The sequence below is a fragment of the Stomoxys calcitrans genome, chromosome 5 (assembly GCF_963082655.1).
Source record: "Stomoxys calcitrans chromosome 5, idStoCalc2.1, whole genome shotgun sequence".
NCBI lineage: Eukaryota > Metazoa > Arthropoda > Insecta > Diptera > Muscidae > Stomoxys > Stomoxys calcitrans.
The window spans coordinates 101,471,261-101,498,948 of NC_081556.1; the positions used below are offsets into that span (position 1 = coordinate 101,471,261).

General features: G+C 41.2%; 1 protein-coding gene across 2 annotated transcripts in view; it reads right to left on the reverse strand.

Annotated features, from left to right (window-relative positions):
• The window catches only part of LOC106089158 (multiple C2 and transmembrane domain-containing protein), a 202,384-nt gene that overhangs the window by 31,114 nt on the left and 143,582 nt on the right, over positions 1-27,688 (reverse strand). For both annotated transcript variants that reach the window (XM_059370379.1, XM_059370380.1), the window contains 4 exons: positions 22,964-23,577; positions 16,792-16,900; positions 16,512-16,654; positions 327-518 (listed from right to left, as the gene is read on the reverse strand). In XM_059370379.1, coding sequence (XP_059226362.1) covers positions 327-518; positions 16,512-16,654; positions 16,792-16,900; positions 22,964-23,577 — 1,058 coding nt within the window. The remainder of the gene's footprint in view (positions 1-326; positions 519-16,511; positions 16,655-16,791; positions 16,901-22,963; positions 23,578-27,688) is intronic.

Here is a 27,688-nt window from a genome sequence, read left to right on the forward strand (position 1 = left end):
GCCGAACTTAGCACTCTTTTACTTGTTATATAATAGAAGAGAAGAAGATAATAGATCTAAAATTCCTCCAGACCGCACTTTATACATTTTTGTTGCTTCTTATTTATTTGTGGCAACTTTCAGGAAGTGTATGAATACAAACTGTTGAAGGGATATACTTGTAATTGATGATTTATGGCCTTTGATTTATAATCTACTCAAAATACTACAGCGTCTTTATAAGATGAAAGCAGATATTGATTCTCTTTGTTTTTTCTTTTGCTTCTGGCATCATCGCATTCAGTTTATTTTACACATTTCCCATGAGGAGGCAAATCACCACCTACCTGTTCCTTGTCTTCTTGACTCCTTGGCCATAGCGTTAAATTGATGAGTATCTCACCCATTGGCCGATCCGGATGACTGACATCTTGCAAAGCCAAATTCACATCTTCTGCTATGCCCAATTCCAATTGAGTTAAATCGATTTTCGCCGAACCCATGAAATCATCCTGAAGACCCCAATCATAGTCAAAGACCTGCAAAGAAAAAATGGCAAAAATTTAATAAAATGTTAATTAAAGTGTTTTTCCTTGCTTATATGGACCTTGAGGAAAATGTGTTTTCGGTGCTTGATGTATAACGACATCTAAATGAATCTCTGCCAAAAAGTTAATTAAACTTTGACAAACTAAGGACAACTTAATTTTGTTGTAATTATTATTCAAAAGAATATTAATTAGTTTTTTTTTCATGCCATAGCAAAGGAAATATTAATGAAATGGTCAGTGAAGGAGTACGAGAAATACCTTGAAATGTCATAACAAGTTCTTTAAGTCTCTGTGATGACAACCATAACATAAAGTGGGAGATACATAAACTCATTAAGAGATTATATGGAATTGAAGGTCTCTTTGAAAGGGGAAATGATAAACGCCTTGAGTCAGAGGGAACATAGGAAGAGTAAAAATTCGTTAAATTAGAACGGACCGAACTTTGGATACCCACCACCCTACATATTTATTAAGCACATTTCTTAAAAATTCGGTGAAAACTCCACAATGTCGAAATATGGGCCAATGTGGGCTAAGCTTGGTACAGGCGTCGGGGGGGTTGTACCCACCGGATTGACCTCATCGGCAAGGGCTGCCGCCTCAGTGTACGTGTTCGTCTTTTTTCGTCATGGGAGAGGCACATCCCGGAGTGCCTTCTCCGCACGCTTCTGCTCAGTGTCGGGATTGAAAAGAACCCCGGACCCTGGTTCTGTTCGGTTTGCCAGAACCGCCTCCATCATCGGTCGGTGTCGGTGAGGTGTAACCGTTGCACGGAGTGGGTACATTTCCGATCTTGCTCTGGCCTCACTTCACTACGAGAGTATAGTCATACTGGTTATGTCACAAGGTTCTGTGCGAACATAGCCAGCAGTGGGTCACAAGCGTCGTCGTCGTCGCCTTCTGCGTCCTCGGACTATGTGACCCCCCGACCTCTCCTGTACGGCAATATACGCAATGGCAGCATCCCAGCCCGAATAAGTGTATCGTTTTTGCAGCTAAACTGCAACGGACTCCGGGGTAAGATCGATGAGACTGTGGATTTCATATCCCCAATCAGGAGACAAAGCTGACCAACACCTGCAGCTTACACAGTTGTCACGGTTATAATGTACTACGTAAGGATCGCTCAAGGAATGGAGGTGGGGGATTGGCCTTCGTGATACACCATTCCGTGCAATATAGACCTATCTCGCCTGCGCATGGCGCTAGTGACCCCTACATGAAGTGTATGGGGATAGCAGTCAGGTCCGGTACTGCCGAGATAGAGCTATACAACGTGTACATACTGCCTGTGTCGTAGCTGTGTCCCGATTAATGGCCAAGCTTACAACTCTGACATAAGTGGGTTACTATCTGGCCATAAACGTCTGTTTCTTGGGGACTTTAATGCGGATCATAATTCATGGTAACGACCAGCGTGGCATAGCTTTGGCAGAGCATATTGAAAGCTCCACATTTTGCACGGTGAATAAGGATGCCCTCACTAGGATTACGAGGAGGTGCAGCAGCTCGCCAGACATCTCCATTGTATCCCCTGATCTCTTGAGTGACGTATCCTGGCAAGCGGTCATCTCTTTGGGGTCAGACCACTTCCCCATAATTCTCACCATCGACCGACCACCCGACTTCATAACCTCTGAGCGCCGGACGAAATAGTGCAAAAAGTAACCCTCATATGGGTCCAAGACCGTAACTCGGGAGATCAATCAACGCTATGTATATGGTAGTTCCAAATATGGTCCGACCATATTCGGGAAGGATGTGTTGGGATCCCATGCAACTCACTGCACCAAATTTCAACAAAATTGGCTTATAATTGAGCTTTCTATAGTCCCAAGAACTTAAATCGGGTTCCCGGTATATATGGCTCTAAACCATATTCGGTACGAATGTTGAGGACTCTAAGGCAACTCATTGTGCAAAACTTCTGCGAGGATAGGTAAACAATTACGTCTTTTATGAGAACTTAAATTGGGAGTTCTGTGTATATGGTGGTGGTATGAAATAAGGCCCCAATGTAATGAAGCCTCAAAATGGCAAATGAAATAAAATCCAAAAAAAAGAGACCCTAAAAAGTAAAAATGAAATAAGACCGCAACGAAATGAAAAAAACACCCCAAACTAAAATGAAAGAAGGACCCAAAATTTTGGTCATAAAGTCCCAATTTTAAAGTGACATTATGACCCAATAAGTGGGCGACTGACTAATGTGCGGTAAATCTTTCGAAATGTGCTGCTCTCTCTGTTTTATGGTAAAATAGCTGAACCTGGCCCGCTCCACTGCGCCTTCTTTTACTTTATATGGAACAAAATTATCCTTTGGATATTTATTTTCGACAATTAAAGAGCTTTTAGTCTTCTACATTCAGAAAAGACTTTATTTGAGCCTGATATTGCCATGGGGATTTTGGGATTGCGAAGGCCCCAGGGTGTTGGGTGGTGGGTTTAGGGGGTGGTGTGGAGCCCCAGTGTGCTCTCCCGAAATTGGGTATGAACATCGTGCTCAACTCCCAAATACCTATCATTTGAGTGGCATAGGACGGTTCGCGTAACTCTTTATCTATCGAAAACTTTCGGAACGGTTACCCATCCTGCTTGGGAAGCCCCAAACATCTCTCCGGCCAGGCCTTAAATATTCGATGGCAAATCATTTGTGTGGTAGCCTGACATGTATGGAGGGATAACAAGTCGGTGCACAAGGTGCACAGTTCCCAGGTGGGGTATAAACCCGGCACTGTTTAATATCTACTTCTTCCGCTGGTTTTCATTTTCATGGATAACAGCAGTCAGTCTCTCATCCTTCATTTTGAAGACCATTGGGAGACTATTTGAGGCATGTATTAGGGACTGCCTCGATGATCGGGTCGGCCAATTGACAGTACTACATCAAAGGGAATTTTGGAGTAGGCGAAGTAACATTTAGTCGGAAGGTGGATATTAGGGTTCTCCCTCTTTTGGTGAAATGGGTTGATATAATGCTGAAAGGCAGAATTATCAACGCACCATTGGGGGAATTTTGCCAGGTTAGGCTTTTTACCCTTCTTTTGTAGCTTATGGCCATTGATAGGATTCTGAGATCTTCCAAGAAGAGTGGCCCTTTTATACCCACCAGTATAGGATGGGGGTATACAAATCTAGTCATTCCATTTGAACTCCTTAAAATATTCGTCTAAAACCCCATAAGGTATATATATTCTCGAAGTTCTTAATCAATCTAGCCATGGCCGCCCGTCCGTCTGTCGAAATCCCGATGGCGGTCGAATGCGTAAAGCTAGCCGCTGGAATTTTTGTACAGATCTTTAATATTGAGATTGCAAACGGGTCATATCGGTTCAGATTTGGTTTAGCTTCCATATAAATCGCTCTCCTGATTTGACTTCTTGAGCCCCTGGAAGCCGCAATTTTTTGTCCGATTTGGCTGAAATTTTGCATGTAGTTATCACTTGCAATAACTGTGCCAAGTACTGTCCAAATCGGTCTATAACCTGATATAGCTCCCATATAAACCGGTATTTTGTATACATTTTTAGCAACTCCATGGTGGTGGGTTCCCAAGATTTGGCTCGGCCGAAGGATGGGGGTACATTCATTTTGTCATTTCGTTTGCAACACATCGAAATATCCATTTCCAACCCTATATAGTGTTGATCGTCTTAAAAATCGAGCTATAGTCTTCAAAACTAGAGATATTGAGCTGAAATTTAATATAGAAAAAGTAATCTTGAAAGCAAATTTGTCTGTTGGCAACACAACTGAAGTTGGGTTGCTATGGATAATCGAACCATAGAACGATCTAGCCATGTCCGTCCCACTGTCCGACAGTCAGTCTATTGAAATCACCCTACAGTCTTTAAAAATAGACATATTCAAACTTTGCATAGATTTTTTTTTTGCCTATAGGCTGGTTAAGTTCGAAGATGAGCTATATCGGACAATATCTTGATATAGCCCCTATATAGACTGATCTGCTGATTTAAGGTCTTAGACCCATAACAGCTACATTTATTATTCGATTTTGCAGAAATTTGAAACAGTGAATTGTGTTTGGCCACTCGACATCCTTTTTTAGTTTGGCCAGATCGGTCCAGATTTCGATATAGCTGGCATATAGACCGATCTGTAGATTTAAGGTCTTGGACCCATAATTGTCCGATTAGGATCCGAACCAGCTATGCAGAAAGGCCGAAAGAGTCTTGCATATGGCAATTGACTGGGTTAGACCCAGAGGTCTGAATATTAACCCAGAGAAGACTGAGATCTGTTTTAGACTGCCTGACCATAATAAGGTTCAACAGGCGGAGATCCGGTCGGTCACGGAATGCATGAGGTGGTGTGGTGCTAACGCTAGGAAGTCGAGTGAGAACATCCTTTCGGACAGTAAAATTGCCATAAGGGCAATAACAATCAAAATGGTAAGGTCAAAAACCGTCCTGCAGTGTAAGAAGGAGATTAACGCCTTCTCTGAGGATGGCAAAATCCGCATCGTTTGGGTGTCGGGCGATAACCGAATAAGGGGGAATGAAAGGGCAGACAATTTGTCGGCAAAGGCCAGAGGACTGCCATTAATAAAATTAATTAACCCAAAGCCTTTCGGGTCGACGCAGTCCGAGTTAAGGGAGTGTGCGACGAATGCGCATGCAACCCTATGAAACAGGTCGCTGCTCCATCCTACACCCTTTTTCAACCTTACCTAACCTATTGTCCGATTTCGCCGAAATTTGTGATAATGAATTGTGTTAGGCGCCTTGGTATCCTTCTTGAAGATGACCAAAATTGGTCCAAGTTTATATATGGCTACCATATAGACCGATCTCTCGATTTAAGGTGTTTTCTTCCACGATCAGGGGGCGTTGAGTAAGGCGTCTGTATGGCCCAATGGGCATTGCACAAACCCCAGAAATACTGAACTGGTGTTTTTTTTATCAGAAAAGGGAGGCTGGGTGTTTTATGTTGAAGGGTGGAGCTGCCATTGTCTCTGGAGGCCAAGCACATGTGCAAAATCTAGACAAGAAACGTTAAGCTAAGCTTCGAGTGGGGAGTGCATGTTCATTACTCCTGTCGAAGGCTGTTAGGATCTGCACCCAGAGAAAAGTTGATACCAAACGAACTAACTTTAATACCATACAGTATTGATAGTAAAGCAACACCGTATGGTACAAAAACAATTCCGGATAGTATGGATGAAACATTAAATTATTAGTACCGTTTAGTACTAGCCTTATTACCGTTATTGGTTTTAGTAGCAAACCATTATTGATTATTCCAACCAACTGAAGCGTAGATAATGCTAAAGAACCATTGAGTTCTTAGCTGCGAGAGCTTCTTGGTACGATGAACGCGAGTGTGCTTTTGGTTGCAGCGTGACCAAGGCCCTGTGGCCAAATATTTAGCGGAAAGGGTTGTCGCTTATCCTGGGGCTAAGGAAACATCGGACAACTTCAGACTAAGGAAACTTCAGACTACTGATTTGAATTCGAAGGTTATTGTAACGTCAGCTCTCGCAATTGCGAGGAGAAGACGAAGGAAAATGGTTGAAAACCTCTCTCCTTACCTCGATTCCTTTAATACAATTAGTTATTCTGCCGTTCTGGAAGGAATGAATTCGGTAGACTCCTGAATTGGACCATACTCTCACCGGTGAGAATTTCTCCGTCTGGCTGCCCTCTTAATTTTCTAGTGCGTTGGTTTTATTTTTCAGCCGTTTCTGCTGTCTAGCACCGCACTATGGTGTCTTTAAATCCTTCTTCTACTACGAAGTCACTCGAACCAATGTCTCCGAGGGAAGCGGCTAGCAACCGAAGTTATTAGTCGCGCACCCTTCCACCTAACCTAACCCAACCTTGCAATGCTATGAAGGAGGGTTAATAGACACAGAATCTGAATCACTTTCCGACTCGATTTGGGTGTGTCCGTCTGTCTTGCTGTTCGTATGTGAGTCCATATATTCTCATAATCATGGTACAGGTTATTCTTACAGTCCATTCGATACGACATTTTGGACATTCACATTTGTGGTCCAAAATTTGATTATGATGAAAGTCTGTTCACATAGAGATATGGATCTCGTATATATGTTTTGCCCGATTTATACTTCTAAGATCGAAGTAATTACCACGAAATTTGTCATGGATGGTTTTTTTTTTTTTACCCAAATTTTCAGAAACTCCTGATCTCGGAAATGGGTGGTGCGATTTAAGCCAAATTTTGTGTGCTCTCTTTAGTAACCTAAAAACAAAAATTTGGTATCTAAACTTCGCATGGGGTATCTACGGGGGGCCGCCCCATCCCCAAAACTTACTAGATATGGGGGGACCCTCCCCCTTACCCAAATTTTCAGAAACTCCTGATCTCGAAACTCCTGATCTCTCCTTAAGCCAAATTTTGTGTGATCTCTTATAGTAACCTAAAAACAAAAATTTAGTATTTAAACTTCGCATGGGGTATCTACGGGGGGCCGCCCCACCCCCAGAACTTACTAGATTTGTATATAGACCAATCACGACGATATGGGACTCAAATGAAAGGTATTTGAGATTAGAAAAAGTATCAGATATCCAATTGTCGGACTAAGTGTTTGGAAGACCACCCCAACCCGCAAAACACCCCTAAATCGCACATATTTACCGACCATGGCAATATGGGACTCAAATGAAAGGTATTTGCGAGTAGAATACGAATCTGATATTCAAATGTGGGACCAAGTTTCTGGGGGTCCACCCCTTCCCCAAACTCCACCCAGGACTTATTTCTACACCCCCCAAACAGGACTTATTTACTGACCATGGCAATATGGGGCTGAAATAAAAAGTAATTGAGTGTAGAAGGCGAATCTGATATCCAGATGTGGGACCATGTGTTTGGGGACCACCCATCACCGAGAACATCCCCCATGGCAATATGGGGCTCAAATAAAAGGTCTTTGAAAGTAAAGCACAAATATGATATCAGTACACGGGAAAAGTGCTATGGGTCAACCCACCCCCATAATACCGCCCAAATAGGAAGTATTTGCTGGCCATTGCAATATGAGACTCAAATAAGAGTTTTTTTTTAGAGTAGAACACGAATTTGATATATATTTTCAAAGCCAAGTCACTGAGTGGCCGCCCCATCCCCCAAAACACCCCCCAAATGATATCAATATTAGAGACCAACTGTCTAGGGGACGTCCCACCGCCATATCAACCCCCAAATAGGACGTATTTGCTCACCAAGACAATTTGGGTCTTCAAGACAGTGGAGCTTCATATTCATAGTGTTTAGGGCTCATACCCCAAACCGAACATATTTGCTGGCTTTTGCAACGGGTAATTTAAATGAATGGTATTTGAGATTAGAAAACGAATTCGATATCCAATTTTTAGGACAATGCCAATGTGGGGTTCAAATATATGAGAATAGAGCACGTTACTGATTAATTTTTCGGGGCCCCTAAATCGGGCATATATATTTACCGATCATGTCAATGTGGGGCTTAAATGAAAGGTATTAGGGGGCAGAATAAGAATTGATACCCACTTTCGGGACCAATTTTCTGGGGTCTACCACTTTCCCAAAATACCCCCCACAATATGGGGCTCAAATAAAGGTATTTGGGAGTAGAAAACGAATTTGATATTCAAATGTAGGACCAGGTATTTAGGACATCACCCCATTCCCAAAACATCCCCCAAAGGATAAATATTGGGTTGCCCAAAAAGCAATTGCGGATTTTTCATATAGTCGTCGTTGACAAATTTTTTCATAACTTGTGACTCTGTAATTGCATTCTTTCTTCTGTCAGTTTGCTTGCTTTAGAAAAAAAAGTGTAAAAAAAGTATTTTTGATTAAAGTTCATTTTAAGTTTTATTCAAAATGCATTTACTTTCTTTTAAAAAATCCGCAATTACTTTTTGGGCAACGCAATATTATTCGACCATGCCAATATGATGCTCAAATGAATGAGGCTTTTGAGATTAGAAAACGAATTTGATAACCAATTTTGGGCCATGTGTTTGGGGGACGCCCCATCCTGTAAACTCCTCTTAAACCAATGGCAATATGGAATTTCAATAAATGGTTTTTGAGAGTAGACCACGATGCTGATATTTTTTCAGGGCTAAGTGTCTGGGGGACCTCCTCACCCCAGAAAACACCCCTCAATTGAACATAAGTGGAGAAAATTTTCCAACTATGGCAATATGGGGCCACTTTCGGGACCTTGTTTCTGGGGGTCCACACCACCCCCTTAACCTACCAACCACCATCCTGGGGTCCTTCCCAGCATCCATATAGAAGTCTTTTAAGAATGGGGTACATCTATCACCCAAACTTAAATGACATAAAACCTTCTGAGAGAATTCATACACCAATATAAGTAAACGAAGGCGCAGCGGAGCGGGCCCGGTTCGGCTAGTAAAATATATACAAACGCACGGCCCTTGAAGCCATCACACCTTAAATGGTTGAAAAGTCTTCTAAACAAAGACGAAACGTACCCCTTGTGGATGGTGTGTGGTGCCATCTCTGGCTTTACTTTTCCGTTTGCAATAAAAATCTCCGATTATTGAGCTCGACTCGAAAGAGATAAAAACGAAAATTGGACAATGTATTTCATTATTCAAAAACCTTAATACACATATTGGGTTGCCCAAAAAGTCTTTGCGGATTTTTCATATAGTCGGCGTTGACACATTTTTTTACAGCTTGTGACTCTGTAATTGCATTCTTTCTTCTGTCAGTTATCAGCTGTTACTTTTAGCTTGCTTTAGAAAAAAGGTGTAAAAAAAGTATATTTGATTAAAGTTCATTCTAAGTTTTATTAAAAATGCATTTACTTTCTTTTAAAAAATCCGCAATTACTTTTTGGGCAACCCAATAGATATTGACCTCTACATTTCTCTCAACTAACATTATACACAGGTTCAGACTGCTCGTACGTCCCAACAGAAAATTAAGAAGGCGAGAATGGTCATAGTAAACAGCCACTATGCTTGGGTAACTTTTGTGGCCTTTGAGCAAATAAATAAGTCACTTGCCTGCACCCAAAGGACTCTTTCAAATTTGGGTTGGCCAAAGACGCTCTGTAATAATTTGAAACTGCTTAACATTTAAATGTTTTCACAATATTAAATATTTAAGAACAAAGGCCAAGGACCGCCAGACATTCATTTGAATATAGAAGAAAACTTAAAACAGACAATGTTGTGTCGCACTTTTCGCCATTTAGGATAAAAAATATCATAGGACATCAACCCCCTACCTCTGGCAGCCTGTTAGCCTTTTGCATATGATCTCATCGCCTTCGTCTTTGTCATCATCATTATCATCATCAACATCATCATTATTATCACAACAAGACATCTAGGGGTATTTTTAAGAAAAAAGAAAGCATTTACTTCACTGTTCCCTAACTGGATTATCCCTTGCAATAGCTGGACATCAACTTTATGCCATCTCGTTGTTTTTTTTTTTCTTAGGTCCTTTGTATTTGCACTCACTTTTTTGTTTTCTTTTTTGGTGGAAACGGAAGGTAGTCTATTTGAGTTAATATGCTCAGTTTGTCCATTACTTTACATTTCTCCTTTTACCCCCTGTTCCATCCTCAATGTCATCATATATTTAATATTTGGCATTTATCGTACACTAAACAGAAGCCAACTCTTAACATAATTTATGAAACTTTTTTTCGCACTCGTGTCAGAAAATTGAGCAGGATAAATTTTTTGTTGCTTTGGCTTGCTCTTGGTTTTGCTGGCCCCTTCCGCAAAATGTGTTCCCTAATTTGCCTTTCAGTGTTTCGTCCATTACGGGGACAAATGACAATCTGATGAGGGATCTTTGTTCGGTCCAATAATGGGGGATATTTTTAGCCTAAGCGGCAATTGAATGAAGGGTGGCTTATATTGAAGCACACTGAAATGCCAGTTTATGAGATTTGAGTATTTTTCAATTGACCATAATTCAATGGGATTTTTATACCCTCCATCATGGGATGGGGGTATACTAATTTCTTCATTATGTTTGTAACACCTCGAAATATGCGTCTAAGACCCCATAAAGTATATATATTCTTGATCGCCGTGACATTTTAAGTCGAACTTGCCATGTCCGTCCATCTGTCCGTCTGTCGAAAGCACGCAAACTTTTGAAGGAGTAGAGCTAGCCGCTTGAAATTTTGCACAAATATTTCTTATCAGTGTGGGTCGGTTGGGATTGTAAATGGGCCAAATCGGTGCATGTTTTGATATAGCTGCCATACAATCCGATCTTGGGACTTGACTTCTTGAGTCACTAGAGGGCGCAATTTGAGTAAAATTTTGCACATAGTATTTTGATATCACTTCCAACAACTTTGGCAAGTATGGTCCTGATCGGTTCATAATCTGATATAGCTGCCATGCAAACCGATCTTGGGTCTTGACTTTTGAGCCTCTAGAGAGCGCAATTCTCGTCCGATTTGACTGAAATTTTGCACATAGTGTTTTGATATCACTTCCAACAACTATGCCAAGTATAACCCAATCGGTCCATAATCTGATATAGCTGCCATACAAAGCGATCTTGGGTCTTGACTTCTTGAGCCTCTAGAGGGCGGAAGTTGGCTGAAATTTTGCCAGTGGTGTTTTGATATCACTTCCCACAACTATGCCAAGTATAACCCAATCGGTCCATAATCTGATATAGCTACCATACAAACCGATCTTGGGTCTTGACTTTTGAGCCTCTAGAGGGCGCAATTCTCGTCCGATTTGACTGAAATTTTGCACATAGTGTTTTGATATCACTTCCAACAACTATGCCAAGTATAACCCAATCGGTTCATAATCTGATAAAGCTGCCATACAAACCGATTTTGGGTCTTGACATCTTGAGCCTCTAGAGGGCGCAATTCTCGTCCGATTTGACTGAAATTTTGAACATAGTGTTTTGATGTTACTTCCAACAACTTTGCTAAGTATGGTTTTAATCGGTCCATAATCTTATATAGCTGCCATACAAACCGATCTTGGGTCTTGACATCTTGAGCCTCTAGAGGGCGCAATTCTCGTCCGATTTGACTGAAATTTTGCACATAGTGTTTTGATATCACTTCCAACAACTATGCCAAGTATAACCCAATCGGTCCATAATCTGATATAGCTACCATACAAACCGATCTTGGGTCTTGACTTCTTGAGCCTCCAGAGGGCGCAATTCTCGTCCGATTTGACTGAAATTTCGCACATAGTGTTTTGATATCACTGCCAACAACTGTGCTAAGTATGATTCAAATCGGTCTATAACCTGATATAGCTGCCATATACACCGATCTTGGGTCTTGACTTCTTGAGCCTCCAGAGGGCGCAATTCTCGTCCGATTTGACTGAAATTTCGCACATAGTGTTTTGATATCATTTCCAACAACTATTCGAAGTATGGTTCTAATCGGTCCATAACCTGATATAGCTGCCGTATAAACCGATCTTGGGTCTTGATTTCTTGAGCCTCTAGAGAGTGTAATTCTCATCCGATTTGGCATAAATTTTGTACAACGGCTCCTCCCATAGCCTTTAACATACGTGTGCAATATGGTCAGAATCGATCTATAACTTGATACAGCTCCCATATAAACTGATCTCCCGATTTCGCTTCTTGATGCCCGAAACGGACTATAACTTGATGTAGCTGCTCCTCCGTCCTTATTCAATATATTTTATTTGCCTTAAAACAGATACTGCGCAAAGAACTCGACAGATGCGACCATGGTGGAGGGTAAATAAGATTCGGCCCGGCCGAACTTAGCACGCTCTCACTTTTTTTTGCTTCTTATGAATATAAATTTTGACTTGTTTTGCATAGAATTCAGTTGAGAGATAAATTGCAAGTGTTTTATGCTGTACAATCATGAACAGGGGCCTCTCCTCTGCGCCTTCTTCCACTCTCTTATATTAAGTAAGCCCAATACTGGCAATGTCAGGAAAAAAGCCCAGTTTGGGGGTGCTGGTACGGCCTTTCAGATATTTCGCCCCAAATTGGATATCACATTGGTGCTCTACTCCCAATTTTCTTCCATTTGAGACTTTTATTGCTGTTGTCGGTAAATATGACCGGTAGGGGGATGATTTTGGGAATGAGGTGGACCCCCAGGTATCAAATTCGTCGCTTAGTCTGAAATATCTTTCCTTTGAGCCTAATATTGTTTTAATTTCCATTTGGCTGGCTTTGGAGGTGGGGCGGCCACCCTTGACATCCCACCTTTGAAAAAAGGTAAGGAGAGGGTCCACCCGTTAAAGTTTAAATGTTAGATCTACTTCATTCGTTTAGTTTTGGTGGTGGCTTGGAGTAGCCAAACCCTTTGCACCGAAAGTGGATTTCAAATTCATACTATACTCCCAAAAACCAAATTTGAGCTACATATTGCTATAGTCGGTATAAATGAGTGGTTCAGGGGGGGTTTATGAGATGAGTCGTCCCTGAAACACTTGGCCATAGATATCAGATTTGAGCCCCTTTTTGCCATAATCCATAAATATGAGCAGTTTGAGGGGTAAGTAGGGTGGAGCGGCCACCCACGCAAAAAAATATCATCACCGTGGTCTACAGTTAAATTTCTTTTATTTGAGTCGCAATTGCAATTACTTTAGGGGGAGTTTATGGGGTGACACTATCCCCAAACACTTGGCCTCAAAATTGCATATCAAATTCGTTTTCAACTGTCAAAAACCTATCCTTTGAGCGCTCTATTGCCATAGTAGGCAAACATTGCAGGTTTGAGGGGAGTTTAGGGGGCGGACCCTGAAATGATATCATCATCGTGCTAGAGGACGATTTTGTTTGAGACTACCCCCAAACACTTGGTCTCAAAATTGGATTTCAAATTCGTTTCCTACTTTCAAATACCTATTATTTTAGCTCCTTATTGCCATAGTAGGCAAACATGGCCGGTTTGAAGGGAGTTTGGGGGGCGGACCCTGAAATGATATCATCATCGTGCTAGATCACGATTTTGTTTAAGCTCCATAATTTCAAGCATTTTGAAGGTGACAATCAAATAATTCAAATCCACGCAAATTATTTTTTTTATTGTTTATCCACATTCAAAATGATATTTTAAAGCTGCCCCTTGCGTTGTCATTTTAAAGATCCTCGGGTCCTCCTATGTCTATCCCAATTTGAGAGTAAAAGGTGTACTCTACTACCAAAGACCTTTATAGTGCTATTCTATTTTTTCCTGATCGGCCTTCATATATTATTTTTAATTCCTTTTTTTTTGTAGGATAGGGTGAGGGGATTGCCCCTGACACGTCCTTTTATTTGATTACAATACATTTTTTGCGTCCTACATGAAAGTTTGGTGTTGTTTTTATGCGGAGGAGAGGGTTGCTAAAAGACCCAAAAGACGATCTACATGCCCTGCTGAACGGCAGGATAACAGGACGTGACCGAGATACTTGAATCCTTATATCCACATTGAACTTGAACTCTACTGACATACCCCTTTCATGATGGTCTTATATGCCCACCTGGGACGATTTGGATTTTGGAGTGGCCCCCTTGGTAATTGCTCGATAATCATATTTGTAGTCTACTTTGGAATACCTTTCATTGGAGCGCAACATGGTCCCGGTCGGTCAACTTTTGTTTTTGGGCGGTACTTTTGATGCGGTATTGGGCTTGTGGCGGTACATAGATTATTAACATCATATTCGTATTCTACTCTCTAATACCTTTCATTTAAAACCAATATTGTCCCGATCGGTCCACTTGGAACGGCTAGCAAGGTACTTTATTTACCTCCCAAATACCCATATTGTCCCAATCGGTAAATATGTCCTCCAAGGAATACATTTTTATGTCATTGCACTTTTAAATACTTATCATTTGATACCCATATTTGAAAGTGTCCTGTAGTATGATGTTTTTGGGGGTGGGTACCTCCCCCCACATTATTATGGCAAGTTCGTACTCTACTCTAAATACCTTTCATTTGATACCCATATTGCCAAAAGCGGTGAAAAAGTCCTGTTGGGGGTGGGGGACCCCCTCGAGCACTAAGGGTGAAATTTGTATACCAAGTTCGTACTCTACTCCAAAATACCTTTCGTTTGATGCCCATATTGTCCCAAACGGTAAACATGTCCGTTCGGGTGGGTATTAGGATGGGGCATCCCCCCTGGTTATTTGACCCCAAAATTTTATACCAATTTCATTTTTTTGGAACACCATAAGGTGACATACAAAATTTCGCTTAAATCGGTGCAATCATCTCCGACATTTGGCGTTTTTGAAAATTCGGGTATGGGGGAGGGTCCACATCCCTTTCGGATATAAAAAGTTTAGTACCCTATTTTCACCCAAATACCTTTCCTTTGAGTCCCATATCGGTAAATATGTCCTCCTGGGGGGTTTTTGGAGGTAGGGAGGCCCCTCAAACACCAAGGAATAAATTTTTATGTCATATTTGTACTCTACTTTTAAATACCTTTAATTTGATACCCATATTGCCCAAAGCGGTGAAAGTGTCCAGTTGTATGATGTTTTTGGTGGTGGGGAACCCCCCGACGCTAAAGGTGAAATTTTCATGTCAAGTACGTACTCTCAAGTACGTACTGATACTCATGTTGCTTAGAGCGGTAAAGGTGTCCTGTTCGGTGGTGTTTTTGGGGGTGGGGTACCTCCCACCAAAGTGTCTTGTTGGGGGGTTTGTTGGGGGTGGGGGACCCCCTCGAATACTTAGGTTGAAATTTGTATACCAAGTTCGTACTCTACCCCAAAATATCTTTCGTTTGGTACCCATATTGTCCCAATCGGTAAACATGTCCGTTCGGATGGGTTTTAGGATGGGGCATCCCCCCTGGTTATTTGACCCCAAAATTTCATACCAATTTTATGTTTTTGGAATACCATACAGTGACATACAAAATTTCGCTTAAATCGGTGCAACCATCTCCGAGATTTGGCGTTTTTGAAAATTCGGGTATGGGGAAAGGTCCGCACCCCCTTCGGATATCAAAAAATGTAGTAACCTATTTTCACCCAAATACCTTCCATTTGAGTCCCATATTGTCCCAATCGGTAAATATGTCCTCCTGGTGGGTTGTTGGAGGTAGGGAGGCCCCTCAAACACCAATGAATAAATTTTTATGTCATATTTGTACTCTACATTTAAATACCTTTTATTTGATACCCATATTGCCCAAAGCGGTGAAAGTGTCCTGTTGTGTGATGTTTATGGGGGTGGGAAACCCCCCGACGTTAAAGGTGAAACTTTCATGTCAAGTACGTACTGATACTCATATTGCCTAGAGCGGTAAAAGTGTCCTGTTGGGTGATGATTTTGGGGGTGGTGTACCTCCCACCCCCAAAGTGTCCTGTTGGGGGGTTTGTTGGGGGTAGGGGACCCCCTCGAACACTTAGTTTAAAATTTGTATACCAAGTTCGTACTCTACTCCAAAATACCTTTCGTTTGATACCCATATCGTCCCAATCGGTAAACATGTCCGTTCGGTTGGGTTTTAGGATGGGGCATCCCCCAGGTTATTTGACCCCAAAATTTTATACCAATTTCATGTTTTTGGAACACCATAAGGTGACATACAAAATTTCGCTTGAATCCCATCTCCGAGATTTGGCATTTTTGAAAATTCGGGTATGGGGGAGGGTCCGCACCCCCTTCTGATATCAAAATGTATTATAGTATCCTATTTTCACCGGGGGCTCAAACTCTACCATCTGTGAAAATTTTATGAAAATCGGTTCAACCATTTTCAGAAATTTGAATTTTTGCCAATTTTCATTAACAGTTTGCGGTAGCTCAAAGTTGTTCTTTCCCTCATTTTAAGTCTTTGCCAGAAATATTAAAAATGGTTTGTGTTTATGAAACCTCTGCTGCTCCTTGTTTAACAAATCTATTTTGTAAATATTCCAATTTATTTGGGCAATCAACAAAATTGCCCACACAATTGAAATTCATTTGGCAAAGTACCTTTGCTCTTATGTGCCTTATCTTAATCTTACCTTAACAATAATTGGCTCGAAGGGATCTTCAATTGGCACCACAAATACTTCATCCCATACTGGATTCAAATCTCGATGAATGGTTCGTGATTTATGTAAAAGGCGGCCGCCCATTTTGAATTTTACATAAGGATCACTTAGACCTTAAAGAGGAAGAGGAATCAGAAAAAAAAATTTAATCAATTTAAAAAAACGGAAACATGGCAAACCATGGATAATGGGGCTGCACACTGCAAAACAAATTGAATTTGTGTGAAATTTTTTCCTTGCGATAACTTACCATTCTTGTCCATTGCCACTAAATCACTACCATTCTTAAGATGGACACGTAGTTGAAAAAAGACGTATTGACGTAATTGTGCTTCCTTCTTGCGCCGCATCTCCTCAACCTTGAATGTTGTACAAAAAAAAAAAAAAACCATAGAAAGAAAAGCAACAGGCCAAAACCATTAGTTTTTGGGGGCAAAAAAGTCATGACAAGTTTACAAAATAAGAAAACATAATAGAAATATTAAATGCAAAGGCAAGTGAAGTGCCAACTGAAGGTTAACTTTGAGTTCATCTGCACAAAGGGTATTTCATTTTCTTAGGATGCAACGAAAAGTAGGAAATTTAAATTCAAAATTGTTTGAGTCACAACAAGTAAAAGCATGCTAACTTCAGCCGGGCTAAATCTTGGGAACCCACCACCATAGATTCTGCCAAAAATTTATACAAAACAAGTTTAGCTGGAGGGCATAATTTTATTCTACATACCACACTTCTGTCAAAGCAGCAAAAATTGAAGCTTCTAAGAACCAAACAAGGATGATCGAGAGACCGGATTATATGGGAGCTATATTAGGTTATGGGCTGATTTAAACCATACTTGTCACAAATGTTGGAAGTCGTAACTGAACACCGCATGCAAAATTTCAGCCAAATCGGACAAAAAATGCGGCTACGTGGGTCTTAAGAAGTCAAATCGGGAGATCGGTTTATATGGGAGCTATATTTAAATCTGAACAGATATGGCTCATTTGCAATACCCAACGACCTACATCATTACTAAGTATGTGTGCAAAATTTCAAGTGGCTAGCTCTATGCGTTCAACCGCTATCGTAATTTCGACAAACGGACGGACGGACATGGCTAGATCGACTCACAGCGTCGAGACGATCAAGAACATAATACTTTATGGGTTCTTAGACGAATATTTGGAGGTATAACAAAAGGAATGACTAGATTAGTATTCTCCTATCCTATGGTGGTGGGTATAAAAATTCACATTTCTTAAAATCATTTTTGACAAATAAAATCGCTTTAAGTTCGGTCGAGTCAAGGCGTATATAGCCTCCAGCATGGATGGTTTATGTCATGTTTTATGAATAACGTTTGCAAAGAAGTATCAGTTTAAATAGGAGCCAAGTTGTAGGCCGCTTTTGATCTTACTTTGCACTCATGAGAGTCATTATATAAAATTCCACGCAAAATTTCAGCCAAATCGGATAATATTTGTTCACTCTGGAGGTTTAAACAAGTAAAAAGGCGTTAAGTTCGGCCGGGCCGATACCCACTACCTCGGGTATATATGTAAACCACCATTCGTCATAATCCGGAGAAAAATGAATAATTTATGCCCTCATCGCAGCTATATCGAAGCTATATAGCTGCAATGTTCGTGCCCAAATTGGGCACGAACATTGAATGGTCGACTCATTGTTCAATTTTGTAGAACAAAATATTGATCTGTTTGGTAACTATATCCAAATGTAGACCGATCTGAACCGTAAACGACACGGATGTCAAAAAGCCTAACATAAGTCACTATGTCAAATTTCAAAGAAATCGGATTATAAATGCTCGTTTTACGGGGACAAGACTTTAAATCAAGAGATCGATCTATATGGCAGCCATATCCAAATCTATACCTATCTGGACTTAATCGAAGAGGAATGTTGGATGTGGCCTAACACAACTCGCTGTCCCAAATTTCGGCGAAATCGAACAATAAATGCTCCTTTTATGGGCCCATAACCTTAAAACGAGATATCGGTCTATGTGGCAGCTATATCCAAATCTGGATCGATCTGGGACAAATTACAGAAAGATGTCGAAGAGCCTAACACAACTCAATGTCCCAAATTTCAACACAATCGAATAATAAATGAGGCGGATCGGTCTATATGGGGGCTATACCCAAATCTGAAGTGATCTGAGCCATTGAAGAGCCTAACACAATTCACTGTCCCAAATTTCGGCGAACTCGGATAATAATTGCGCCTTAAATCGGGGGATCGGTCTATATGACAGCTATATCCAAATCTGAACCGATCTGAGCCAAATTGCAGAAAGTTATCGAGTGGCCTAACACAACTCCCTGTCCCAAATTTCGTCGAATTTGGAAAATAAATGCGCCTTTAATGGACCCATGTCCTTAAATCGGGGGATCGGTCTATATGGCAGCTGTATCCAAATCTGAACCGATTTGGCCCAGGGAGATATCAAGGGCCTAACACAACTCACTGTTCCAAAATTTGCTGAAATCGGACAATAAATGCGCCTTTTATGGGCACAAGACCTTAAATTGAAAGATCGGTCGATATGTTAGCTATATTCAAACCTGGACCCATCTGAGCCAAAATGCAGAAAGGTGTGGAGGGGCCTAACGCAACTCACTGTCCCAAATTTCGGCGAAATCGAAAAATAAATGCGCCTTTTATGGCCCAAAACCTTAAACTGAGAGATCGCTCCATATGGCAGCTATATCCAATTCTGGATCGATCTGGGCCAAATTAAAGAAGGATATCGAAGAGCTTAACACAACTTACTTTCCCCAATAACGGCGAAATCAGACTATAAATGCGCCTTTTATGGGCCCAAGACCGACCTTAAATCGAGAGATCGGTCTATGTGCGGGCTATTTCCAAATCCTGACCGATTCGGGTCCAAATTGCAGAAAGTTATCGAAGGGCCTAATACAACTCACTGTTCATGGGTCCAACACTTGAAATCGAGAGATCGATCTATATGGCAGCTATATCCAAATCTGGACCGATCAGGGCCAAAGTGAAAAAAGTTGTCGTTTGGTCAACACAACTCACTGTTCCAAATTTTAGCAAAATCGGATAATAAATGAGGCTGTTTGGGCCTAAGACCCTAAATCGGCGGGTCGGTCTATATGGGGGCTATATCAAGATATAGTCCATCTTCGAACTTAACCTGCTTATGGACAAAAAAAAAAAGAATCAGTGTAAGATTTCAGCTCAATATCTTTAATTTTGAAGATTGTAGCGAGATTTCAACAGACAGACGGACGGACATGGCTAGATTGTCTTAGATTTTTACGCTGATCAATATTATATATACTTTACGGGGTCGGAAATGCATATTTCGAATGATAAAATGAAAATTTGATGAAAACAGTTTATATCAGATTTTGGATCAATTTAGCTCTTCTAGGTCGCCCCGGTAGCTGAGTTGATAGCGTGCTCGGATTACCTGTGCGGTGTTGTGGGTTCGATTTTCATCAGGGCATGGTCTGTCGCTATTGTATTATCACAATGTACTAAAATTGTCTAAGTGAGACTGTTTGGAAATAGACTGCCACTCTTGCCTAACCTAAATTAACCTAGTTCATCTGCAAATGTACTTCATATACCCAATTTAAGCCAAAGCGGATTTGATGTGGGTGGTAGAGGGTATTAGTTAGCCACGGTGGCACATAGTTATCTTGGGAGAAGAGATTTTTCCATATACTGAAAGTGCAAAATACCTGGGTATTTAACTGGACAGGAAATTAAGCTTCAATTCCATTATATTGGAAATGGCAAGAAAGGAACACTTGCCATTGGCAAAAGTTGGGGATCTAAACCATGTGTCATGCTCCGGTTAACGCTGCAGTTGTCAGAATTATATAATTATACATGAAGTGCTACGAATTCAGTCTTTGATAGTTTGAATTTTTTGAGTGAAAATATTTTTATTGACTCAAGTGAGAAAAGTTATGGAGGTAATTTACATTTCAAAATCCATACACTTTCGCTCGATATTTCCACCTTTTGCGTTGGCCATTGCTCTGAGCCGGTCAAAAATGTAGTTGGAAGCAGCACAAATTTAACCTGCCGGTATCTTCGCCCAATACCGTACAATGGCTTTCTTCACCGCATCCACACTGGCCTATCTTTTAGTCCCCACCTAGCTCTTTAAAATTTCCCAAATAGATAGTTCGTCAGAATGGCATCCAAACAAATTAGCAGAAAAAGAGCTCTCCCCTTTAAAGTGCTGTAGGAAAATAAATAAAGGGCGATTTTAAAATTATTATCTTTTTGGCAACACTGGTTTGAACACCTCACGCACGCTACGTGTTTTATTTCACTGTCAAACACCTTTAGTTTGGTCTATAATTTAACCATGAATCGTTTTACAAACGAACAACGCTTGCAAAAAAGTGCATAGTGCGCTTCTTCCATTTTACGACGAAGCTTATTTTTGATTCAATGGGTACGTAAATAAGCAGAATGGTCGATATTGGAGTGAAGATCAGCCAGAAGCATTGCAAGAGCTACCAATGCATCCAGAACAAGTAACAGTTTGGTGCAGTTTCTGGGCTGGTGGCATCATTGGACCGTACTTCTTCAAAGATGATGCGAATCGCAACGAAAAGGTGAATGGTGAACGCTATCGTGAGATGACTTTTTTTTTGCCCAAAATGCTAGTGCTTGACTTGCACGGTGACACATGTCACTCAGCACTCGTAACAATGGACTTATTGAGAGGCGAGTTCGGTGAACATTTTATTTCACTTTCGGGACCGGTCGAGTGGCTGCCTAGATCGTGCGAGGTAATGCATTTAAAAAATTTTTTGTGGGGCTATGTTTAAGCTCATGTCTATACAGATAAGTCCACTTCAATTGACGCATTGGAAGACAACATTGAAGCATTTATTCGTGAGATATCGGCTGAAATGTTGGAAAGCGTATACCGGATGGACCATTTGAGGCGCAGTCAAATAAAGTTTTCATGCATTTCTCTGAATTTGATGTTTTTTGAAAAGCTTTCCTGTTGCTCTTAAAAAATTACCATATATATTAAAATAGTAATTCAAAGAACTTGATAAATGCGATCCATGGTGGAGGGTATATAAGATTCGGTCCATCCGAACAAGGCACGCTTTTACTAGTTTAGTCCTCACCTAGCTCTTTCAAATGGCCCAAATATAAAGTCAATCGGATTGGCAGCTCCCCCTTTTAAAGAAGTCTGGGAAGACCAGGCTAGCCCTCCAAGTCGCACAGCCCCTGAGTCTTAATGGTGGGCTGTGACTTCTAAAAGACTGTCACAGCCATCAGCGATGGGGAAGTTGGTAAAAAGCCGCCCTCCTACGGCAGGATTGCCAAGAAGCATAACAAAGACGAGCTGACATACGCAGTACTTGATATCAGCAGTGCATCGGGAAGTATTCCACAAGATTATCGGTCCCAAGCGGAAGATATGCTTAGGTAACGTTAGGATTTGTGGCATAATTAACAAGGATTATCGAAATCAGCATATTTTAGCAAATTTTGAAAATCGGACCACAAATGAAGAACAATACCGAACGAAATACCGAGGTGACCAACTTTAAGAGACTTCCAAATGCGCTATCATCAAAAGCCTCAACATGTCCTCCGTTGTCTTTGCTCTCACTTTCACTACTAAAGTTTCAGTTTGGACATGGGGTTTTGAGAGAAACTTGTTTATCTTGGCGGCGTCATTAACGCTATCGACCTGTTCGCAAAAAAGCTTCCAGGAGGCACGTTTTGCCGCTCTGGTTATCTAATTGTATTCGTTGAGCTGTGTGTAATACACATCCCAAAAAACTTACGCTTTTTTACGATGTGCTCCGTTAAAACGTCTGCGGACCTCTTTCCCAATATTGCGAGTTTTCCCGGTCATCGAGGGTTTTTTTTGGGCTTATTTCCTTTCCCGAAGAGGACAACTATCTTTGAAGGACCTCTCCAGTGCAGTCGTTATCATGTTGACATTTTCGTTAATGTCTTCTATACTTGGACAATTTAATTTTAACGAATCTTGGTTAATATATTGGTGTGGCACATGCACCAAATTTACGGCAAATTGGATAAAAATTGCAAATTGACTTCATCTTTAGCTCGCTATAAATCGATCCTAAGAGTTGATTTCTTGCCATTTCAAAGGGCTTAAGCCGATTGTAAAATATATAAATAACCTATAGATGATAGCTATACCCAAATCTGAACCGGATCCCCGAACTGACTTCTTGAGAGTTTAAGATCCATAACCTTCTATTAAGCGATATAACGCTTTTATGTTATGAACAGAATGCGTGCGGGTGGGTATCCTTGGATACTTGTTTTGTTTTTACTTTTTCGATATTCATATCATTTAGCTACCATCCAATTGGCTCAAAAACTCACATTTAATATTCTTTTCAATTTATATTGCAACACCATACCTGTAAGTGCTCTATTTGTCTTGATGTCAAATGCGAATCGCCATAATTGCTGCCACCATTCTCCGGATGCTCATCAATGCGTCCCTCCATTGATCCGCCAAATCTTTGTATGGCCTGCGCCATGCGGGCCGTGGCCTTGAACTCCTTAGCCAAAGGCGAACCCCCTATGGTTTTCGATCTATGTCTAGGCGATTGGGTTACCGAACTACTTTCTGAGCTATAATCGGCTGCATAGTCTGTACTCTCTTCAAGAAAATCATTGGGTGATTTGCGACCCACACGATCTTTGCTTTTCGCACGTCCCCAACGATGTTTCAGATTATTAAAGAAGCCATGGGTCTTCTGAAACACACCCCCGCCAGATGAGGAAGTATGAGGTGCTGCCGCACTTTTGGCTCTTTTGGGCGAGGTCTGTGGTGAGTCTTGATGACCATTCAATTCGGAGGCTGATTTGCTAAGATGTTGTCCTAGACGTTGGCGGGATTGTGGCGAACCATGGGGGGTGACTGAGGGGGTGAGATTTATAGATTCTTTGCTGTCGTAATGATGATGCAGTCGGTATTCGTCGCGATATTCTTCGCTGGCCAATATGTCATCGCTGTAGTGGATGCGGGCTGAAAAAGAGAAAGAGAAAGAAGGATTGATGACTTCATTGGGTTGATTTTAAATGAGAATTTAAACAAATAGTTATGACATAAATGATTGAAAAGTATGTCAACTACATTTGATATATAAAAATGGTTTAAAAATGTATCTTCTGTTATACATTTGTCTTAAAACTTTACTAACTACAAACATTGATCATATCATGTGCCAACACCTTCCCTAGAATTTTTCAGAATTTTAAAAAATAGGGGGAAATAAATATACTTGATGATGCGTTTAGCATCCTTTTTCCTCCCTCTTATATTCCACTTATGATACACTGTAGCCATATAAAAGCATATTTGATTTCTATACCCCCTCAGCCAGCCAGTTGGTTAAGTTGATTTCAGTTGCTTTCACCTGTTCTTGTTGTTTCCTGGCAATTCTTCCGCCGAAACAATGTCGCAGCTGCTGCTGCTTATTGATTGCAGTACTTAAGTTCTTCCTTGAGTACTCCCATTGCAATGCCGGAGGTAAGAGATAATTTTACATGCGTCACGCTCGTTAGGGGGAGAGACTAAGAATGTCACAGTTCCTTTTGTCGCAATGATTTCATTACGTGTACAAAACCCCTCAGCGTATGGCTGGAATTATTCGATTACGAACAAAAAATTGGGTACAACAGCCAAGGATACCTCCCACAGTGGGAAGAAACAAAAAAAAAAAAAATGATAAAAAATATGCCGTATGAGAACAAGTAGGAAAATCTGTTTCAAATTTGGTAAGGTAAGAGCGGAGGTGTTAGCGAGATCGTGCGCAGAAGGCCCTTGGTTGTCCGGGCGCCTTTGGCAGGCCCCTTAATTTGGTCACCTGGGTTTTACGAAAATTTGTTGGGGCTGCCAAACTTCGGTTGTAGTCCGAAGACTTGCAAATCTTTAAGCCCCTAGGTTGTCCAAGCGCCTTTTGGCAGGCCCCTAATTTGTTTGGGCTGCCAAACCTACTTTTGTAGTCCGATTTCCAACATTTTTTTGCTGGATGGTGCTCAAAATTCCCTACAAAAAAGTTTTGATATTTTTTTGCAATTTTGACCGAGACCTGCTTTGGAAATCGGATCACAAATGCTGATTTGGCAACCCCAACAAATGTTCGAAATTCCGAGGTGACCAACATAGGGACCTTTTAAAAGTCGCCCGGACAACCTAGGGAATGGTTAAGGGCTGAGGTGTTAGCGATATCCTGTGCAAAATTCCAAATCCCTTGGTTGTCCAGGCGCCATTTGGCAGGCCCCTAATTTGATCACCTCGGTATTTCGAAAATTTGTTTGGGCTGCCAAACCTACTTTTGTAGTCCGATTTCCAACTTTTTTTTGCTGGATAGTGCTCAAAATTCCCTACAAAAAAGTTTTGATATTTTTTTGAAATTTTGACCGTGACCTGCTTTGGAAATCGGACCACAAATGCTGATTTGGCAGCCCCAACAAATTTTGGAAATACAGAGGTGACCTACTTAGGGGCCTTTTAAAAGGCACCCGGACAACCAAGGGCCTTTTGCACAGGATATCGCTAACACCTCAGCTCTTAACCATGCCAATTTTCAAAGAATATCTCTACCCGTTTTCATGCGGCATATTTATACCAGAATATCGCTAACACATCAACTCTTAACCATGCCAATTTTCAAAGAATATCTCTACCCGTTCTTATGCGGCATATTTATACCCTACACCACCGCTGTGGTACAGGGTATTATAACTTAGTACACTTGTTTGTAATGGAGAGAGATCGACCCACTGATAAGTATACCGATCGACTCAGAATCACTTTCTGATTCAATTTAGCCATGTCCGTCTGTCTGTCTGTCCGTCTGTCTGTCTGTCCGTCTGTCTGTCTGTCTGTCTGTCTGTCCGTCTACCTGTCCATCTGTCTGTCCGTCTGTCTGCCCGTCTGTCTGTCCGTCTGTCTGTCTGCCTGTCCGTCTGTCTGTCCGTCTGTCTGTCTGTCCGTCTGCCTGTCCATCTGTCTGCCCGTCTGTCTGTCCATCTGTCTGCCCGTCTGTCTGTCTTCCTGTCCGTCTGTCTGTCTGTCCGTCTGTCTGTCCGTCTGTCTGTCTGTCTATCTGTCTGTCCGTCTGTCTGTCCGTCCATCTGTCTATCCGTCCATTTGTCTGTCCGTCCGTCTGTCTGTCTGTCTGTCTGTATGTCTGTCTGCCTGTCTGTCTGTCTGTCCGTCCGTCCGTCCGTCCGTCTGTCTGTCTGTCCGTCTGTCTGTCTGTCTGTCTGTCTGTCTATCTGTCTGTCTGTCTGTCTGTCTGTCTGTCTGTCCGTCTGTCTGTCTGTCCGTCCGTCTGTCTGTCCGTCTGTCTGTCTGTCTGTCTGTCTGTCCGTCTGTCTGTCTGTCTGTCTGTCTTTCTGTCCGTCTGTCCCTCTATCTGTCTGTCTGTTTGTCCGTCTGTGTGTGCGTCTGTCTGTCCGTCAGTCTGTCCGTCGGTCTGCCCGTTTGTCTGTCTGTCCGTCTGTCTGTATGTCTGTCTGCCTGTCCGTCCGTTCCTCTGTCTGTCCTTCCGCTGTCTGTCTGTCTGTTCGTCTGTCCGTCTGTCTGTCCGTCTGTCTGTCTGTTTGTCCGTCTGTCCATGTTAATTCGTGTACAAACTACAGGTCACAATTTTCATCCGATCGTCTTCAAATTTGGTATGGGCGTGTTTTTCGGCCTAGAGACGAAGCCTATTGAATTGGAAAAAATCGGTTCAGATTTGGATATAGCTCCCATATATATGTTCGTCCGATTTGCGGTAATACTGCAATAAAATGGTCAATTGTTAACCGATGCTCTCGAAATTTGGCCGAAAGGATTTTGTTATGACTGTCGATGTTGGTGGTGAATTTCATAGAAATCGGTTCAGATTTAGATATAGCTCCCATATATATGTTCGTCCGATTTGCAGTAATACAGCAATAAAATGGTCATTTGTTACCCGATTCTCTCGAAATTTGCCAGGAAGGATTTTGTTATGGCTCTCGATATTACTGGCGAATTTCATAGGAATCGGTTTAGATTTGGATATAGCTCCCATATATATGTTCGTCCGATTTGCAGTAATACAGCAATAAAATGGTCATTTGTTACCCGATTCTCTCGAAATTGAGCAGAAAGGATTTTCGTATGACTCTCGATATTGCTGGTGAATTTCATAGAAATCGGTTCAGATTTGGATATAGCTCCCATATATACGTTCGTCCGATTTGCAGTAATACAGCAATAAAATTGCCATTTGTTAACCGATTCTCTCGAAATTTGGCAGGAAGGATTTTCTTATGACTCTCGATATTACTGGTGAATTTCATAGAAATCGGTTCAGATGTGGATATAGCTCCCATATATATGTTCGTCCGATTTGCAGTAATACTGCAATAAAATGGTCATTTGTTAACCGATTCTCTTGAAATTTGGCCGGAAGGATTTTCTTGTAACTCTCGATATTACTGGTGAATTTCATAGAAATCGGTTCAGATTTCGATATAGCTCCCATATATAAGTTCGTCCGATTTGCAGTAATACTGCAATAAATTGGCCATTTGTTAACCGATTCTCTCGAAATTTTCCAGGAAGGATTTTCTTATGACTCTCGATATTACTTGTGAATTTCATAGGAATCGGTTCAGATGTGTATATAGCTCCCATATATATGTTCGTCAGATTTTAGGTAATTTGTGTCATATGTCAACCGTTGTTATTACATTTTAAACATATATGTTCTATTCGAAATTTGATACAGGAATTTGGATACAGGAATTGAATACATTCGCTGAGGTCCATCAGAATTGGTTCAGAATAAAATATATCCCCCCTTTTGCATTTGTAGTGTTGGTGTAGGGTGTTATAAAGTCGGCACATTTTGGGCTTTGGACTTTTGCCTTTCCTTACTGGTTTTTATTAGATTTTTTCGATTTTCTCCCACTGTGTGTCGCATCGTTGAAAGGAAATCAGGGCTGCTTTTCCGCTTGAGCAACAATTGGAGGAGAATCACTCCCACAGATGAAAAGAACAGGTGAATGTAAAAATTCCATTAGTATGATTTCCCTGAGTTGCACTGAGGGGGTTTAATGAACACGCTTCCGTGAGCGATGGTGGCGGGTAGCATAAG